The sequence below is a fragment of the Cervus canadensis genome, chromosome 23 (assembly GCF_019320065.1).
Source record: "Cervus canadensis isolate Bull #8, Minnesota chromosome 23, ASM1932006v1, whole genome shotgun sequence".
Classification (NCBI taxonomy): Eukaryota; Metazoa; Chordata; class Mammalia; order Artiodactyla; family Cervidae; genus Cervus; species Cervus canadensis.
Genome location: NC_057408.1, coordinates 58,094,958 through 58,114,846, shown reverse-complemented (window position 1 = coordinate 58,114,846; position 19,889 = coordinate 58,094,958). Strand labels below are relative to the sequence as shown.

General features: G+C 41.8%; 1 protein-coding gene across 3 annotated transcripts in view; it reads right to left on the bottom strand.

Moving 5' to 3' along the window:
- The window catches only part of PTPN2 (protein tyrosine phosphatase non-receptor type 2), a 64,532-nt gene that overhangs the window by 25,764 nt on the left and 18,879 nt on the right, over nt 1-19,889 (bottom strand). For all 3 annotated transcript variants that reach the window (XM_043444000.1, XM_043444001.1, XM_043444002.1), the window contains exons 2-4: nt 19,519-19,609; nt 7,378-7,478; nt 2,069-2,167 (exon numbers count right to left, since the gene is read on the bottom strand). In XM_043444000.1, coding sequence (XP_043299935.1) covers nt 2,069-2,167; nt 7,378-7,478; nt 19,519-19,609 — 291 coding nt within the window. The remainder of the gene's footprint in view (nt 1-2,068; nt 2,168-7,377; nt 7,479-19,518; nt 19,610-19,889) is intronic.

Genomic DNA, 19,889 nt, shown 5'->3' with positions numbered 1-19,889 from the left:
ACAGGATGAGAGAAAACATTTTAAACTGTTTTCAGTAGTTATTTTAGTGATGGACTTGATTTTGTTATTACAAGTACATTCTGTGTGCAATACGGGACAGAGTAAAATGAGTATAAGACATTCAACATCACTAGTGTATCTGAGAACCAGAATTCATGGTGAATCAATCCTACAGTCCTAAATTTTAATATCAGTATCAAATATCGGAAGATCAGTACCAAAAAAAAAAAAAGAGGAAGAGGCATCAGTATCAGTACGAACACTAGTGTTCTGTTATCTTAACATACAAACATAATTTTCCTTAACTCTGTTCACTGAAAAGACCAACCCAGTAAGAACAAAGATTACTATTTTTGCTGTGATCTTGGAATACCGCTGCTCACCAAAAGAAACCAAGGCTTCTTAAAGAAACAGCTGATTCACATAGGAAAGATAAGCCTGCAACAGGGAGTCCTTCCAGATATCAAAGGAGCTAGTAAGACTCTTCGGTTTTTTGTTAAAAGAACTCAGGGCCCAACCTGAAAAGCTTCCCCTGGCCAAAGAAGGGACAATTTGACTATCAGTAAGAGTAACAACGAGCTTCCCAGGTGGCTCAGTGGTAAAGAACCCGTCTGCCAAACAGGAGGCGCCGATTCGATCCCTGCACTGATTCCTCAAGATCCCCTGAGGAAGGCATGGCAACCCAGTGCAGTATTCTTGCCTGGGAAATCCCATGGACAGAAGAGCCTGGCAGGCTATAGTACAAAGGGTCGCAAAAAGAGTTGGACACGACTTTAGCAACTAAATAACAAGGATAATAACTGCCATGGAGTGAACTGAATCAGGTGTTTAATAAACTCATGACTTCACAGCATTGATCCCCTCCCACCCCCACACCAAGAAAACCTAAGTGGTCACATATTGAGGATATGTGGGAATCAACTTCCTTTGAAAACTGCTTTTCCTACATCAAGGTGGTAGGTAACTAGAGTGGGAGCCTTTTTTTTTTTTTCAATAGAAGAATTTCAACCAAAACTCAAGAAGAAACAATAAAGCTGGAATATCACTATGACCCTAATTAATTAAGGAACTAAACACTGACCAGCAGCAGCTGCTGACATCATTATGCTGACAAACAGGGTTATTATCACACACGAGGCGACCTCAACAATCAAACCTGACTCTTATTGAACATCTGGATGAAGGTGATTTCTGATTGCTGGTGGTGATCTTCTCTTTTTATTACAGTACTTATTCTGCAGAATGAGAGATGAAACCCATAATCCTCCAGCTGACAATGATGCTCAAATGTCCCAACAACAGCACCCGCATCACTTGGGTCTGTGGGTCACTGTGGAAGCATGAAAACCACTGCAGAGACTATGCTGACACTGCAGGACACCATGGTGTGGCAACAACACTGCGGATTGAAACAGACTAGAAGCACCTTCACTACCACTGAAAACCAGCAGCTATTAATTTAGAAAAAAGGAAGAATTCAGGATCTGAAGGAGCAGAACAGCCTGAGACCTCAGGGCTGGAAGAGATCTGACAGATAACACTTTCTAATTTGCATGTTTGACAGAAGAGGACCCTCAAGCCACAGAAGCTGAAGACTTAACCACCATCACACCACTAATTAGCACTGGATTTTAAACTGCACCTCAAATGTCAATAAACCTATACATATCAATACTCACTACCTCCTGACATAAGAGCCAATGGTAGTTTATTAAGGTTTTAGAAACCTGTCACTTCAATTCTTCATAAAATTTCCAGGATTCTGTTAATAATAAATTATAAAGATTCTGATAAAGCCTAGGAATTCCAAAGATCTAAGTACCACAACTGGCCAGTACTCACTCCATTATACTTATATTTGGACGGCAATGGTCCACAGTTGTTATTTAAATATTTAAGGTAATAAAGGAAAATGATAGGTTAGTTCTAGTCAGAATCACCCTGACTCTAGTTTTTAGTAATTAAAGGCCAAAACTAATGAATGACTATCCCAAAAGAAGTAAGAAAATATTTGTAAGTTAACAATCACAGACTGTACAGTAAGTTGTAAATACCAAGTATTACTCACCGATTCTTTCTCCACAATTCGGTTTAGCATGACAACTGCTTTGGTCTTTTGCTGCCAAACCATGAGCCAGAAATGACAACATGTATTAGGAAGTGGACCCTGTAAGACAGAGAAGAAACAGCAGGTGAGAGGAGCAGTGACTGAGGCTCCAAGGACATGCCTTCCAGGAAGCTTCTCATCTGAGAACAGGGGATTGGATCACAGAATGTCAATCCAGACTCTAAACCCACCTGAAGTAAAAACAGGTCTCTGTTAGCTGGATTACTGATTATCAACGAAAAAAACCTGACTTTTACTTACTTAGGCAGAAAAGAAAAATTTCCAGGCCGTCAGGTGGCTCTCTGAATTGAGGGATGGAGAACCAGGCTTGGGCAGGAAAAAAAGTCAAGACAAGATTTTGTCCCAAGGGGTGTGAGTTTGGGGCAGCACTCCCAACCAGTCACCACTGTCACCTTCTGAGGGCACTGCCATCCTCAGGTGGCTGCAGTGCATGCAGGTTAACAGATTTGACTATACCTTTTTTTTTTTGACTATACCTTGAGTAATGCAACAGGCAGTCACCTGCAGGATGCCGGGGGCTGGGTCTGCCTGGAGCTTCCGCTCCACACAGAAGACAAGCCATTCAAGTGGTGCTGCACTAAAAGCAGCTTCGGGGCCACTTGTATCCCAGCTCTGTAGTGGATGTGCTGGAAATATTACGTGAGCTAATAAACTCCCGCTCTCAATTATACCAATGCTAGAAGGGACCAAGAACCCTGAAGAGCTGCACCCTCAAGTATGAGGAGCTGTTCCCCTTACTGAGTGCATATTATTCAAAGTTTGAGCTACTTCCAAAACCACACAGTGCAAAAAGATAAAAACAGCCATGAGAAGACCCCCAGTAAAATGAATGCCTTCTCTTTCATCTAAAAAAATGGATGGATCAGGTCTCCAATGAAGTCACCGCTTAGTGTATACACACACACATTCTAGAGTGGTTCTAAAAGGGAAGAGGGGTTCTCAGCTCTTCCATTTACCAGCAATACAACCTATTATCTTCTACAAAACAGAGATCTATACCAAGGGATCAGCAGGTATACATTTCTAATTTTCATAAAACTCAGAGAAAAAGGATGATTAAAAATCATAAGCAACAAAGGACAAGCAGAACAACTGCAGTTTCAATAAACATTTAGTGTCTCTGGTTTTTGCTGTCCTTTGAAATATTTTCTGTGCACGTCCTCTGTCCCAATGTACTAGGGACAAAGGCAAAAGCAGTTCCAGCTGTCACAGAGCTTACGTCGGAGGTGAGGAATGTGCATTAATTTTTTTAAACACCGTCCTTGTAGAGAAGGGGAAACACACCCAGCCCCACCACAGCGAGGGTTGAGCCATAGGGTATGCAGGAGCAGGAAGGGTACCAGAGAAGAGCCTTAAAAACGAAGAGGTGCTGACACAACAAGGGGAGAGGGGAGGGATCAGGTCCATTCCCAGTGTCAGGGCACTTCTGGGAAAGAAGGTGACACAGAGAACCCACAGGAAACCACACCTGCCAAGTGAGAGGTGCTCAACCCCAGGAAACAGTCAACGATCTCTTCTTTACAGAATGAAGGAATATGACCAGATTGGTACCTCGCAAAAATTTCTCTAGAGGAATTGTTAAAGATGGACTAGAAAAGAGCGACTAGTGGCAAAGAAATAAGTTGAGAAGCTACTACATTGGTGTAGATGAAAGAGAGCTCCAGAGAAGGGCAGGGCAGCAGAAAACAGGAGAGAATTCAACAGATGAGAAGGACAGCTTTAACCAGATGACAAAAACAGGACGGGGGCTAGCTTAGTGTAAAAGAGAGAAAAAAAGGAAAAAAAGAGTTTGACACAGAAAAGAAGAATCTGTGACATCAAGTGGTCCCGTGGGTAGATGTTGGAAGCTCTGGGGCGGGGGGTAGGGGGGACTCAGGAAATAATCCAAAGCTGAAGACAGGCTTGTGAGTCCACTAGAATGAGGGCAGAGGGCCTGGGTCAGGACACAAAGGAATGCCCAAATGGACAGGAGATTTAAACTAGGGTATTAGTCGGGTATTTTCTTTTTCATGAAGGGATTTACAGTGTTTTATAGAAGGATTATTACTATCATTACTACTATAATGAAAAGCAGTAACAATGCCATAATGAACACTCCATGAAGTACTCACCATAGTACCCGGCACTACATGAGTTTTTATTAGCACTATTCTATAGATCACAGAGATACATATTGATAACATACACACTTGACTCCTGCACAACAGGGGTTTGAACTACAGTGGTCCAGATACAGACAGATTTTTCAATAAACACAGTCAGCCCTTTTAGCCATAGTTAGGCATCCTCAGGATCAACAACCTCGGAGAGCAAACTTAATACATGACTGTGACTCAATGAATCTGTGTATGTGGGGCCAGGACAGAAGGGACAACGATGGGACATGAGCACCGGTGGGCTTGGCATTGCAGAGGGTCCTGGAAGCAAACCCCTTGGTGCTGCGGGATGCTGCTGCACCTCGGGGAACTGAGGAATGAACCCAAGGGCATATCACAATTTCAGGGCAGGAAATCTGAATAATTAAAAGCAGAACCATCCAGCCTATGGAGACCATGTGGCCTCACCCTACTTGTTGTATGACCTTGGTAAAGTTATTTGATGTTCCTTTGTCTCTTCAGATGACTCCTCATATTAACATAAGGATAATAAGAGTATTTACCACAAAGGGTTATCCGGAGGCTTAAGTTATATAAAATATGTAAAATATAGAAAAATGTTAAAAGTTGCAAGCTGTTACTATTTACAACAGTCAAGACATGGAGGCCATCTAAGTGTCCATCCACAGAGGAATGATTAAAGAAGATGTGGTACATATATACAATGGAATATTGGTCAGCCATAAACAAATAATGAAATAATGCCATATGCAGCAATGTGAATGGACCTAGAGATTATCAGTCTAAGTAATTCAAAGACAAATATATGATATCACTTATATGTGGATTCTAGACTATGATACAAAAGAATTTATTTACAAAACAGAAACAGACTCACAAACATAGAAGGTAAGCATACTTTTGGTTACCAAAGAGGAAATGGGAGGAGGGATAAATTAGGAGTTTGGGATTAACAGATACACACTACCATATATAAAGTAAACAACAAGAATTTACTGTGTAGCTCAGGGAATTATATTCAACATCTTATAATAACCTACAATGGAAAAGAATCTGAAAAAGAATATATATAGACATATGAGTGTATACATGTACAACTGAATCACTTTGCTGCACACTAGTATCTAACACAGTATGGTAAGTCAACTGTAGTTCAGTAAAAAATAAATAAAAGATTGCTAGCTGCTGTAAATTTTACTTCCCTCTAGGATGTGAAGTTCATACTAGCAGTTTTATGAATGGCTGTTTCATTCACACAGTGCCGCCACAAAGCAGGCATTCAAAGCTTTGCTGGATGAACGAACAGGATTCAAGAACAGACACCATGAGTCCAGAGTCCAGCCTCTTTCTTAAGAAACAAAGGTTCAAAATATGGTTCCAGAGAGTTGAAGTGGTGAGTACAGACTGGACGGGGGCGAAACCTGAATCAGAATCTTGAGAAACAATTATATTTTTAGAGACTAAGATGAGAAAGAGGAAAGGATAAAAAAAGACTGAAAAAAAAAGAGAATAAGAAAGGTGTGATGAGGAATCTAGGGTAATTATTCTTTTCTATTTTTAACATTATGGTTTTTAAAAACACAAAGTAAAAATTTTTACCTCTAAAAATGACTATTAAAAACATCATGTCCAGTACTGTTGCCTGGAAAATCCCGTGGACAGAGGAGCCTGGTGGGCTACAGTCCATGGGGTCACAAAACCAAAAAAAGAAAAAAAAAAAGAAAAACATCATGAATGCACACAAGAAAAATTTCAAATGTAACAGAAAATGGCAAAATGAAGTCTGTATTTTTTCCTAATTCCCAGAAACAATCAGTACTAATAGCATGTGTATAATTTATTTAGCCAGCTCCTTACAGACTGTTTCTATCCTACTATTTTTGGCCCTGTGCTATTAACTTATAACAAATACTCTCACATTTACCTTCATGTTTTTACATATTAGACCTCTGAGTACTATAAACTTTTAAATCTGTTGTTCTGACAGGTGAGAAGTGGTAAATGATTGCTGGTTTAAATTTAGAAAAACTGAGCACCTTTTCTATATATATTGCCTACCATTACTTCCCTGCTGTGAACTGTGAATTTATGTTCCTTGCCAGTTTTTTTCATAGATTTCCTTTTTGTTTTTGATTTACAGGAGCTGCTTTACGCCAAGTAAAAAAGAGTACTTAATTTTTGTTTCCTGTGAATTATAGATAGCCTAACAGTTGACAGTTACATTCATCTGAATATCTTACCATTTTCAACAGTTTTCACTTTCAGTAACAGGTTATTTTGATCTGAAATGGGTTCTTTAAAAATCTCAAACATTACAAGTATACAGTTTATCTTTTTTTCAATTTAATTATAGTTGATTTATAATACTGTGTTAGTTACAGGTATACAACAAAGTGATTCAGTTATACATATATATATATTTTTTTTTTCAGATTACTTTCCATTATAGGTTATAACAAGATACTTAATAATACAGTTTTATCTTTGGAATAATTAAAAATCACTAACTAGGAAATGGCAGCACTGTTAATCAAATCTGTTATCTGATAAACAAAGGGTAGCTGGTGTGGATAAACCCAAATCATTTCTGCTATCTCAAGTGAAAGAACAGTGCCAATGAAGCACGGGTGTGGCCAGAGTGTTGAGAAGGGAGGAGGCTCAAGGGGCCAGTGGGCTCTCAGACCACCCCATCAGTGGTCCAGGCACCTGGCTCACACCCTCACCTAACACCCAAGACTTGTCCATACTGAAAATAAACACCAGGCCAGGGCAGAGAGGAGTTTTCGCAGGGCCTCTGGTTCTGATTCAAGTGAAGAGAAGTAGAAGGAACAAAGTATCCACCAACCGAGACTTTGTACCAAACTTACACCAAGGCAGACAGCTGGCCAGAAAAGAACTAGCAGGCCAGACCTCATGAACAACTTTCCTGCAGAGAACCTGTAACAGTAACAATTGCTTTTATCTTAAATATACACAGCTGTAAAACATTATAACACCATTCATTACAAAACAACAGAAAAACCTGAAACAGCCATTCCACTGCCAAAAGAAGCCAGGACACACTTTCTGCTCCATCCTAAAGTAGACCCCGGGAATGGCAGTCAGGCCTCCATTCCACGCCATGCCACTTGCCTGGGTTAAGATGTAGCTCCTCTGTGCCTCCTCTATGTCAACTAAACTGGCATTGATATAGTCATTTTCAGCATTCTGCAGTTTAACACGACTGTGATCATCTGAAACAGAAAATGATAAACCATACTGTCATTTCAAACTTGCATTTCTTTTTTATTTGAGTATTGATTTTCTGGATATTTATAAAATGACAGAAAAAACAAAGAAAAATAAATTAGCATCACAATTGAGTCAAATCCCAAATTATTCCTTTTTTTTAAAAGTTAGTGCAAAGATGAAATCCTTCTGTTTATTACTGTGTGTTAGAAGGAAGTGTTGCTGTTGGTGGCAGATTAGCTGCTGTTTAAGTAGAAAAACTCATCTACAAAGAGTAAAACATACTAAAGGAAATAAAGTACTGATCTTCCCAAAATAAAAAGGATGGTTAAGACTCCTAGTGCTTAAAAACTTACAAGTTTTCCTACAAAAATCAATGGCCTCCAAAAATTAAGACCAGACAGATCCCACCATAACTACGTTTCATTTTCTTCCTGCCTCAACAGATCTGCATTCAGCTATATTTCAATAATTTTTATGCTTTTGAACTGTGGTGTTGGAGAAGACTCTTGACAGTCCCTTGGATTGCAAGGAGATCAAACCAGTCCATCCTAAAGGAAATCAGTCCTGAATATTCATTGGAAGGACTGATGCTGAAGCTGAAACTCCAATACTTTGGCCACCTGACGTGAAGAACTGACTCACTGGAAAAGACCCTGATGCTGGGAAAGATTGAAGGCAGGAGAAGGGGATGATAGAGGATGAGATAACTGGATGGCATCACTGACTAGATGGACATGAGTTTGAGCAAGCTCCGGGAGTTGGTGATGCACAGGGAAGTGCTGCAGTCCATGGGGTCACAGAGTCGGACATGACTGAGCGACTGAACTGAACTAATTAGATTAAGTGCTAAGCTATATTTAACACATTTGGAATATTCCAATTCTGTAACAAACAAGTGCTTCATTACTTCGGCTGTGTCATATACTCCTAGTTTTTAAACGTGAAGATCTCACAGATTTAGAATTTGTGCTAATGTAAACAGATGGAGCACAGAACTTTACCTTCTATCACTATGGTAGGAGAGAAGATGCTAAGAGAGGAAGCATGCATGTAACAACAGGATTAGCATTCACTTGGAATATTAAATACATGCCTGGCAGAGTCACAGGACTGAATTACAACCTACGCGCATCTTTGATGTCTAGCTGGAGAATACCTTCTGGTATAAACTTTGCCCCTCATGGAAATACCAAATAACCATTCTCTTCCCCACTCTTAAACTAAAAGAGTTGTTCATATTATCTCCATATGAAAGAAAATGTTAAACAGTTTTAGTTTCACACATAATTTACATGAAATGTTTCTGCTGGATTGAACCCAAGACCTCTGTAAATATTACATGTCACTGGCCAACAGGAAAAGCGAAGATCTTGTTATAGTAAATCACTTATACTAGTGTTCTCGGAAAGATGATGTCAACAGTCACTTTTTTTTTTTTTAACAGTCACTTTTTTTTTTAACAGTCTGATCACTCTTTAACTGTTACATGAGAGAGTAAAAAGTTCAGCTATATAATTAACAAAATAAAGTCCATATGCCTCCCAGACAACACCAATCATAAGAACAATGCATCCCTAAAATTCAAATTCCGCTAAAATATAATCCCAATGGAATGTGTTTCCTCATGTTGTAATCACAGCAAGAATACAAACGGAGACTAATCTTATCTATTGCACAAGTGAAGAAGCAATTTGCAAAAGAAGCAAGAATCCATAAACGCCAAGTCTCCCCTCAAAGGGAGTTCCAGCAGGTCATCCAGAACCTTCCATAAGCCAAGAGAAAGACTTCTTCAGGGGGGTTTTCAGGACATCTGACGCCTGCCTTCTGGACTCTGCACTGGATTCACTGTTATCTTCCCTCCTGTATTACTCTACACCTGGTGTCACTCCAGGTCATTAAATACAAGAGTCACATACCCCGAGAAGCACAGATGGGTTCCCCTGAGCCTCGGTTCTGACTGGTGGGGAGCAGCAGGACACTACAGAAACAGCACCCCAGAAAGGAAGGAAATCGCTTGGCAAACTCTAGCCATTTAGAACTGGCTAAAAGCGTTGGCTGAACCTATGTTTTTGCCTCAGGACCAATTAAAAAAAAAAACAAAACCGTATACTTACATCATTTTAATTCTTCTGTTTCACTAAAAAAGATTTTTAATAAAAAATGAAACTCATGTAACTTTTTGATTCAGGAGAGAGTCTGTGCAGAGAAAAAAACACGAGTTTCTTGTGTTAAATTAACACTGTCTACAAAGTAAGTATACACATTTCAGGAAGTGAAACCATCAAAGCCTTTTTATGAGGAATTGTGACTCTATGATTTATATATTCTCTAGCAATGGTAACAAAGACAAAGCCTCTTCTCTCCTGAGGACTCACTCACCATGTGGTCTGAAATACCTGTGAGGGTGACACAGGTCCCCTTAAAGCCCGAGGTTGATATCTCCTCTCCCTGCCCATCAGGTCTGGTCTGCCCCAAATCTGTGAACAGTTCACTCCAAACCAACCTCTGACTTCTCAGGAAAAAACCCGGGAAGTGACCTGCTCTCTCCTCTCCCACAGCAGCTGATTCTGCCTAGGGACCTCTGAGATGAGATTATCAAAAGCCAGAGTCCAGGGACTTCCTGGGGGTCCAGTGGCTAAGACGCCACACTCCCTAAGCAGGGTTTGAACCAGTTTCGACCCTGGTTGGGTGATTAGATCCCGCATGCCGAAACTAAGACCAGTCAAATAAGTTTTATTTGTCAAGTGCAGTCAAATAAATAAACATTAAAAACAAGTAAACAAAAACTAAACATCCAAAACAACAGAGACCCATAGCTTCGGGGCATCAGCAAGGGTGAAGCCCACAGCACCTCCTCCTCATTCTAAGTGTACTTAGAGGGTTACTCCCTCTCCCCAGTCACATACAGGATCCACCAAAAGGAGAAAATGAACATGATTCAAACTGTACTGCATGAGAGGCCACAAAAGCAACCAAACCACATTGCACAGGAAATCTGATTTCTCAACATCTACCACCACCAGCAGCAGGACGACCAAGAACACACACTTTCCTGCACAGTGGCATCATCGTTGGGGACAAAGAAACGCACGCCCCACAGAACCACGGCCCTCAAGTTGGATTAGGCAAACTTCCGATGAAGAGTCCCCAAGCCTCCCACCTCACCGTCTGTTTTCTGAGAAATGGTTCCATCTGTCAAGAAATGACTGGCTCGAGCTGCCTGAGCTGAAAACACAGATCAGCTTCCTCTTTCAGTACTGCCACAAATGAGCTCTTTCTCCCACCCCACCCACCTCCCCACCCACAGTTTCACCCTTTTTCATTACTGTAAAGACATCTCCTTCTGGAAAGTCTTCCAGGTCAAGCTGGGAAGGGCTCCCATTTATGCCGAGGCAGAGATCAGGAATAATTAACAGAAATTGGGCAGAAGACCAATCCCCCCAAGTCAGGCTCCACTCTCAACCGGGGGTAGAGTGGGGGCCTACGTTTCCAGTACTGATTTCCAGAGTGCATGGCGATTCCCTGCGGAGGCGGCAGGCATCTGACAGTGTCAGCCCCCTTCAACTCTACAAGGAGAATGCTGTGTGCTGTGCTTAGTCGCTTAGTCGCGTCCCACTCTTCGAGACCCCATTCCAGGCAAGAATGCTGGAGTCAGTTGCCATGCCCTCTTCCAGGGGATCTTCCCAACCCAGGGATCAAAGCCAGGCCTCCCACACTGCAGGTGGATTCTTTACCGTCTGAGCCACCAGGGAAGCCCAAGAACACTGGAGTGGGTAGCCTATCCCTTCACCAGGGGAACTTCCCGACCCAAGAATCGAACCAAGGTCTCTCTCCTGCACTGCAGGTGATTCTTTACTAGCTGAGCTACCAGGGAAGCCCACAAGGAGAATTCTGGAGGACAAATAATATGAACTTTCCCTCATGAATCAAGCAGTGAACCAAAAGCAGTTCAGTTGTTTCCTCTGCCAAAAGAAAAAAAAAAAAAAAAAAACCCTGCTGGCTGAATGGTTCCTTCTCTGACGATATAACCAACCACAGTCTGGGCAGGACCCACAGGATACACCTGAACAGCTCACTTCCTCCACCCCCAGCCTCCAAGCTGAGCTGTGAGCATGTCAGTCCCCATCACACCCTAGATAAGCAGCAGCAGAGGCCCAGAGGTGCCCTTGAGCCTCCATCCCTGCGCGGCCTCCCACCCTGCTCCCTGCCTCCACCTCCCGCACACACACACAGACACCCTCCTGAACTTCTGGCCTAGGACTTCTCTCATGGAAGCCCCACGCCTGCATCCCCTCACCAGACAATTGGCTCTCTGTACTGACCACCTTCCACACCCCTCAACACATATGCTGGGAGCCAGACAACTGGGGCAGAGACATTACATGTTCCACAGCCTCCAACCACAGGTCAGCTGCCCACACATGTCCATCTCTCCATCTGCCGTGACTTCAAGTTCCTACACTTGACAGAACAGTGTTAACTGAACATTCTGCCTCCACACACCCCCAAACTGAAAAGGGCTCTTGAATCTACCCCCAGAGTCTCTGGGATGGAAACAGGACGTGGGAGGTGTCCTCACAAAACGGGTCAGAGTCCCACTGCAGCTCGAACAGGGACACCTTCCCCTCCAACACCACACCGGGGTCTGCCACAGTCCTGAGCAGCTCACCACTTCCCTTGAAACTCAAACTTCTCCTCGGAGAAAGAGCATAACGGTTGGAAGGGAAAGGGAGTAGGAGAACGATTATCTTTCCTTTCCACCCAAAAACCCAAGAGCACCTGGCAAACCTCTCAGACCAAGTATGCATGCCCCAGCCCTTGGAGCCCACCCATATTCCCCAAAGCTCACCTGCTCAGAAAGGGGACAGCAATGAGCAAAACAATCAAGTAAGTTACATGTCACACAGCAATAAATCCTCTGGGAAAAAGAGTCCTGGGAGAAAGAGCCCCAAAAAAGGGAGCCGAGTTGGGGGGCTGGGGGGGACTGGGATTCTGAACAGGGTGGTCAAAGCAGGCCTCACTGTGCACTGGCACTTCAGCAGAGACTTGGAGGGGGTCGGCCACATGAATATCTGGGTTGAGAGTGTGCCAAGCACAGAGACTGAAGGCTTTACAACAGCTACGGGCCTCCGGTCTGGGGACACAAGAGACTGTGCCACCAGCCCCAAGAACAAAGGGAAGAGGAGCCCCTGCGACTCAGGTTCAGAGTTGAGAAATCCTGAGCTGATTCATTAGCCTCAACTCCTAAATCCAACTATCACAGAAAGGGAGATCTACTTCCCTCTTATTGTAGCAACTCTACCAGCACGGTATCCAAACAATCTAGGTTGTCAAGTGCTCAAGCATTGTTTATATAATAAACTCCACAAAATGTCCATATTCAAATTGCTAAGTTCTGGTGGAATCTTTTTAGAATGACAGATCACTATTCAGTTCAGTTCAGCTGCTCAGTCTTGTCTGACTCTTCACAACCCCATGGACTGCAGCACTTGCCTGTTCATCACCAACGCCTGGAGCTTGCTCAAACTCATGTCCATCTAGTCAGTGATGCCATCCAGCCATCACATCCTCTGTTGTCCCCTTCTCCTCCTGCCTTCAATCTTTCCCAACATCAGGGTCTTTTCCAGTGAGTCAGTTCTTCATGTCAGGTAGCGAAAGTGTTGGAGCTTAAGCTTCAGCATCAGTCCTTCCAATGAATATTCAGGACTGATCTCCTTTAGGATCGACTGGTTTGATCTCCTTGCAATCCAAGGGACTCTCAAGAGTCTTCTCTAACACCACAGTTCAAAAGCATCAATTCTTCAGCTCTCAGCTTTCTTTATGGTTCAACTCTCACATCCATACACGACTACTGGAAAAACCATAGCTTTGACTAGACGGAACTTTGTTGGCAAAGTAATATCTCTGCTGTTTAGTATGCTGTCTAGGTTGGTCAGAGCTTTTCTTCCAAGGAGCAAGAGCTCCTTGGAAGCTCTTTTCTTCCAAGAGCTTTTCTTTTAATTTCATGGCTGCAGTCACCAGCTGCAGTGATTCTGGAGCCCAAGAAAATAAAGTCTGTCACTGTTTCCACTGTTTCCCCATCTATTTGCCATGAAGGGACCAGATGCCATGATCTTAGTTTTCCGAATGCTGAGTTTTAAGCCAGCTTTTTCACTCTCCTCTTTCACTTGCATCAAGAGGCTCTTTAGTTCTTTGCTTTCTGCCGTAAGGGTGGTATCATCTGTGCATCTGAGGTTACTGATATTTCTCTCTGCAATCACGATTCCAATTTGTGCTTCATCTAGCCTGTCATTTCACATGATATACTCTGCACAGAAGTTAAATGAGCAGGGTGACAATATACAGCCTTGACGTACTCCTTTTCCTATTTAGAACCAGTCTGTTGTTCCATGTCCAGTTCTAACTGTTGCTTCTTGACCTGCATACAGATTTCTCAGGAGGCAGGTAAGGTAGTCAGGTATTCACATCTCTAAGAATTTTCCAGTTTGTTGTGATCCATACAGTCAAAGGCTTTGGTGTAGTCAATAAAGCAGAAGTAGATGTTTTTCTGGAACTCTCTTGTTTTTTCAATGATCCAACAGATGTTGGCAATTTGATCTCTGGTTCCTCTGCCTTTTCTAAATCCAGCTTGAACATCTGGAAGTTCACAGCTCATGTACTGTTGAAGCTTGGCTTGGAGAATTTTGAGCATTACTTTGCTAGCATATGAGCTGAGTGCAATTGTGCAGCAGCTTGAACATTCTTTGGCATTGCCTTTCTTTGGGATTAGGATGAAACCTGATCTTTTCCAGTCTATATCACTATTAAACCTCCCTCAATATCAGCAGGTGAAACTATAACTGACTTGAGGAGTGAAGTAACTCAGCAAAAACAAGAGCACAGAAAGCTCCAGGACCTTTTAGTAGAGGTGACTGGGACAGTGTGGTCAGATGAAACAGATTGGTCAGGGAGGTGGAAGGGGGCAGTACCTGGCCTCTAGGGTCTGCTCTGTTCCCTGACCCACACCAAAGGACAATATGAAGTGGAAGTGGTACCCGTGGGCACCCTTGTCTTATCCTCAAGTTTTAGAAAATGTTTGTAACATGTTATCATTAACAGTGACATGGGGCCTCCCCTGTGGTCTAGAGGCTAAGACTCCAAGCTTCCAATGAAGGGTGCCTAGGTTCGATCCTTGACCAGGGAACTAGATCCCACATGCCACAACTAAGACTCAGCACAGCCAAACAAATTAATTATATAAATTTTTTTTTAACAAAACACAAGTGACATGACTGTTGGTGTCATCTCAAGTTATAGAACTTTCCTTCTGTTTGATACATGTTTTGTTTTTCATCAGGAGCAAGAATTGACTTTAAATAGTCTTTCTCCATCTATGAAGATATTCACATGGCTTTTTTTCCTTTACCTTGATACTAAGATTAATTACATTTAAATACTGACTAATGATAAGCCACTCTTATATTCCTAAAACTAATATAGATATTGCCATATTCAGTTTGCTAACCTTTCTTTAGGACTTTTACATATACATCCATGATGCAGATACGCCTGTAACTTTTATTCCGCTTATTAAACTTTTCTGCTTTGGATATCCAAATTACCTATCTAACAGCCTCACAAAAGGAACTGGGGAGTATTCTCTTTTTCTATTCTCTGGGAGAGCTTTCATTATTATAAGATATGCCTGTTGAAACAGCTAGTCTCAGTGAATTCTCAGTGGAAAATTGTTTATTAATTAATTTAACTTATTTAGCTGTCACAGGCCTACTTAGACTCTATTTCTCCTTTAATCTACAATGGTAAATGCTATTTTTCCAGGAGTCTGTTCCACTTCTTCTAAGTGATAACATTTATTGCCATAATTGTTTACAGTGGTCTAGCTTAAGTCCTTTTACATCTGTATTTTGTTCCCCTTTTCTCCTAATACTATTTATATACATCTGCCTCTGTCTCTCTGGTTTTTGTATATCTGTGTTATTTTTCTTATTCAATCTTACTAGTTGATTAGCCTTATTAAGGAACCAACATTTGATTTTATTTGGTCCTGTGTATGGTCCCACTGATTTCCATTCTGCTTTTATTTTTGTATTATTTCCTTTCTGCTTTTTTTTTCTTTTGGTGTTTATCCTGTTTTACTCTAAAATAGATTAGACACTTAGCACTTTAATTTTCAACCTTCTGTTTTAATGTAAACATTTAAAACAGTATTTTTTTACAGCCCTGTTTTTGCTGCTTTATGCAAGTTTTGGTAAGTAGATTTTACCTATTGTTCATTTTTAAGTTTCCATTATGATTTCATCTTGACCCATGAATCATTTAGAAGTCTTTAAATAAATCTCCAAATTTATAGGAATTTTAATCTTTTTATTAATAACCTATAATTTAATTGCATTACGGTCAAAGAACATGGCCTATAAGGCAGTAATTCTTAAACCATGTCAAGATTTAATTTTACAGCCTAGTCAATGGTCCATTTATTACAAGTATTCCATGCAGTCTTAGAAGAATGTGAATTCTCTAATTGCTGGACATAAGGTTCTATATATTTTTCTTATTAAATTAAGCTTAACTGTGCAGTCTAAATCTTCTACTTCTTTACTACTATTTTAAGTAATCTGTGAACATAGAATTATCAATCTTTTTCTGTAATCCTAGTCATTTCTGCCTTATATATTTACCTAGAGACTATTTTATTACGTGAATACAAAAGTCACAGCTGACACTTGCCTGTGCATTCAGAGAAGCTATGCCATTTGTTGAGATCTTATTGTAGGAGGTGGGGAACACAGACAGCCTGTATCTTTTCCTTACTTCCTCCCCACCGAGTAATTTATTTAAAATGTGTGCTTATTGAGAATCTTGTTTCGCAGCAGTAAGAAACCATGGACTGTTCTAACCTGCCACACAACTGGAATCTGAAGTCCATGTGTTACTTTAAACACTGAAGGATGAACCTTGAGGACATTATGCTGCGAGGAATAAGCCCATCGCAAGAAGAACCACTGTATGATTCCTTTTCTATGAAGCATCCAAAGTGATCAGAGTCTGAGAAAAGAGGAAGCAGGATGGTGACAGCCAGGGGCTGGAGGAGGAGTGGCATTTCAGCCACACAAGATGACAAGACCTGTGGTACAACAACATGCATACAGCCAACAACATGGGTGATGGACACCTAAAAACTGCTAAAAGGGTAAACTTATGGTATGAGTTTTTAATCACAAAAACAACAAACAAAAAACTATTCTTTCATGGCCAGCAAAAACAAAAGGCTGGTACCTCCTCTTATATCAAACAGTAAACTGGGATTTCTGTGTGCAAAGCAAACAGTGAGGAAGATTTCAGAACCTGGCAGCTGTCTCTGACAGTACAAATACAATCCTCAATGTGATTACTACAACCTCTATTTTCTCAGTCAACCACCCTCCTGCCCATCTCTTCTACAATCACCTCATGGTTAACTGAGATAAATGAGGCATCTTTCAGTCACGGCAATTATACCAAGACTGTGTACTTCTTAAAATTCTATTTCAAAACACCCCTCTTTGAACATGCATCTCATATTCATACCTCCAAATGTAGTTTCAAGCTGGATACATAACAATTGTGTAAGGAATTTGTTTAAAAATACATTTCCAGACTTGCGGAATCAAAATTTAGAAAGATCTGAAACTCTGAATTAAGAAAACAACCAATTCTTTTGATCTCATTTGATTTTGCAAATGTCATTGTCTGCTTTGCACTCAGTATTATCTTTTTTTCCACATGAGGTATTATCTATTTTTATTTCCTGTATGGATGGGAAAAATAAATGCTGGTTTAAAATAGACCAGTTTATTAAAAAACAAAAATTACTATCTTAATAGCTGTCCCTAACTCCTCAAGCAGAACTGAGCACCTCACAATACACATAGTACAGCAGGTACGAACCCCCACACTGCACATATACGGTTAGCAGGCAGGGCGTGTGGACTCACGGTCCTTGCACACAGAGCAGGCATAGAGCTGGTTTTCAGTACAGGTTTTCTGAACAAGCCAACCACCATACAAGTCTATGTATGGAAATGACAGGATGACTTTCAATCAGGACAGGTTTGCCAGCACCATCTTACGTGCTTTTAAAAAACACCTCTGTCATCTGGATTTAGCAGGAGTCCCCAGTCTTCCCTGGTGGCTCAGCTGGTAAAGAATCCACCTGCAATGCAGGAGACCTGGGTTTAATCCCTGGGTTGGGAAGATCTCCTGAAGAAGGGAACAGCTACCCACTCCAGTATTCTTGCCTGGAGAATCCCATGGACAGAGGAGCCTGGAGGGCTACAGTCCCTGGGGTTGCAAACCACAACTTAGAGACTAAACAACAAGTCACCAACCAGACATGGGAGCTGAATGGGAGAGAAGTATAAGTTTCCAGCTGCAGCAAGTGTGTGGCTAGTGGTCCAATATGAATATGGGGTATAAGACGGAAAGAGCAGGAGTAGGGCCAGGATTGAGGGATGTGAGAGGAATCCTGAGACTGAGGTGGCCACGGGACAGCAAGACAGAGATAGGTCACGAAAAGTGGGTGAATGGGTCTGTATCTGAGGAGACACAGGCTGCAGACAAGATCCAGGGCCACAAGCAGAGACATGGCAACTGAAATCACAGAAGATGTGAGAGGGAGCAGGAGGGACAGAGAGAGCCCTTAAGTAGAAGACAACTGAGGAGAGAATCTCTGAAAAGGGGTGATCATCCAGAGGAGTGACAGCAGAATCAAGACTGACTTGAGGAAGGAAGGCATGGCTGCCTATGTCAAAAATCACATAGGGATAAGAAAAGACAATGGCGGAAAGTCCCTCACTGCAAGAGAAAACCAGAGAGCGAACAGCACTTCAGAATAAAAGTTTCCCTAGGGAGGCTGGGGTAGAACCGGGGGCTGAAGAGTGCGTGGGTGATAAGGCTGGAGAGACAGACTGTGTGATGCATTCTTCCAGGACTGTATGTATATGTGTGGGCACACATAGGTGACAAAGTCACAGCTGCAATGGATATGGGGGATGACGTCAGAAGACACTGGAGCACATGTGAATAATAAAGGAAGAGAGTTCTTAGAAAGAGGCTGAAGATGGGAGGAAGAGTGGTTCTGTGACGGCAGACAGAGAGGCCAGGAGAAGGCCCTGGGCACAGACATGCCCAGCACCCAGGCGGCCCGGAGGACGCCGCCCACGTTCACCCACTGAAACCAAACTCGGGGAGTCCCGTGGGCAGTGAAGCCGCCTCAGGCAGTATGTGAAGGAGGCCTCAACCAGAGCAAAAATAAAATCACCTGAACACATTTTTAAAGCCCTGGTATTACAACTGTTCACAAAACCATGTATGTGTGTACCAACATGAGCACAGCGGAATTGAAATCCAACCACTGACAGACTGTGCTCAGGACAGGAAACCACCACAGCGAGCGGCTTCGCGGGAGGAGAGCTTGATCTGTACCTGCAGATCCAAATGAATTTAAAAGGACACACATTTACACAAAGACCAAAAGAATATAAACCCTAAAGTTTTTGTTTTTAAGTCATGAGAATTTTTCCTTTATACATTTTTATGTTTTAAAACTTTTCTATAGTATGCACACACTATTTTTTCATTTTAGGGAGAAAAAGCAAGCTATACAAATAAATATTTAAAGTAATACTTATAAAAGCTATGGAATAATATGGAAGGTATAGAGACATATATGAGTATACATACACACATAAATGATTATGATTATTTCGAAAAAAAACAAAAATCAAGTGGCAGAAAAAAGGTTGGTAGCAAATACAAAGAGTAAATGGTGGCTGTGTTGAAGGAGGAGGTAATTACAGGCAATTTCCCCTCCTTCCACAATTTCATGCCTCAAAAGTTTTCTTTAAAGAGTACGTATACATGTCGATACAAAAAAACCCCATCATGCTTATCAACCCTGACCCCAACATCTTCTGCCATGTCCTGTGTCCTACAACAAACCAGCACACACACAAACATACATACACATATATACACACACGCCACCCCCCTACGAGTACTTACATGGGCTCACATCTCTGTATCTGTTTCGATTTCTGTTTTCAGGGAACTTGGCCACTCTATGAGGATAGTCATGGGACTCACTGCGAATTTCCTTAAAATAACAAAAATATATTTTAACATTTCTCTTAAACTTTATATAGCAGAACACATAGTTTCCCAGCCTGTATAAAATAACTTTCACTGAGCACTTAGGACATGTCAAGCACCTCTTTCAAGTCTCATCACACCACAGAAACACTGTCTCCCCCACTGTGTGTGTGAGGGTGACAGGCTAGGGGTTGAATGATCTACCAGGTCCACAGAGCTGACAGCCTGGGGCCCCAAGGCTGGACACAGCCCTTCAAGCAGAAGGCTCCACTCTCACACACGTG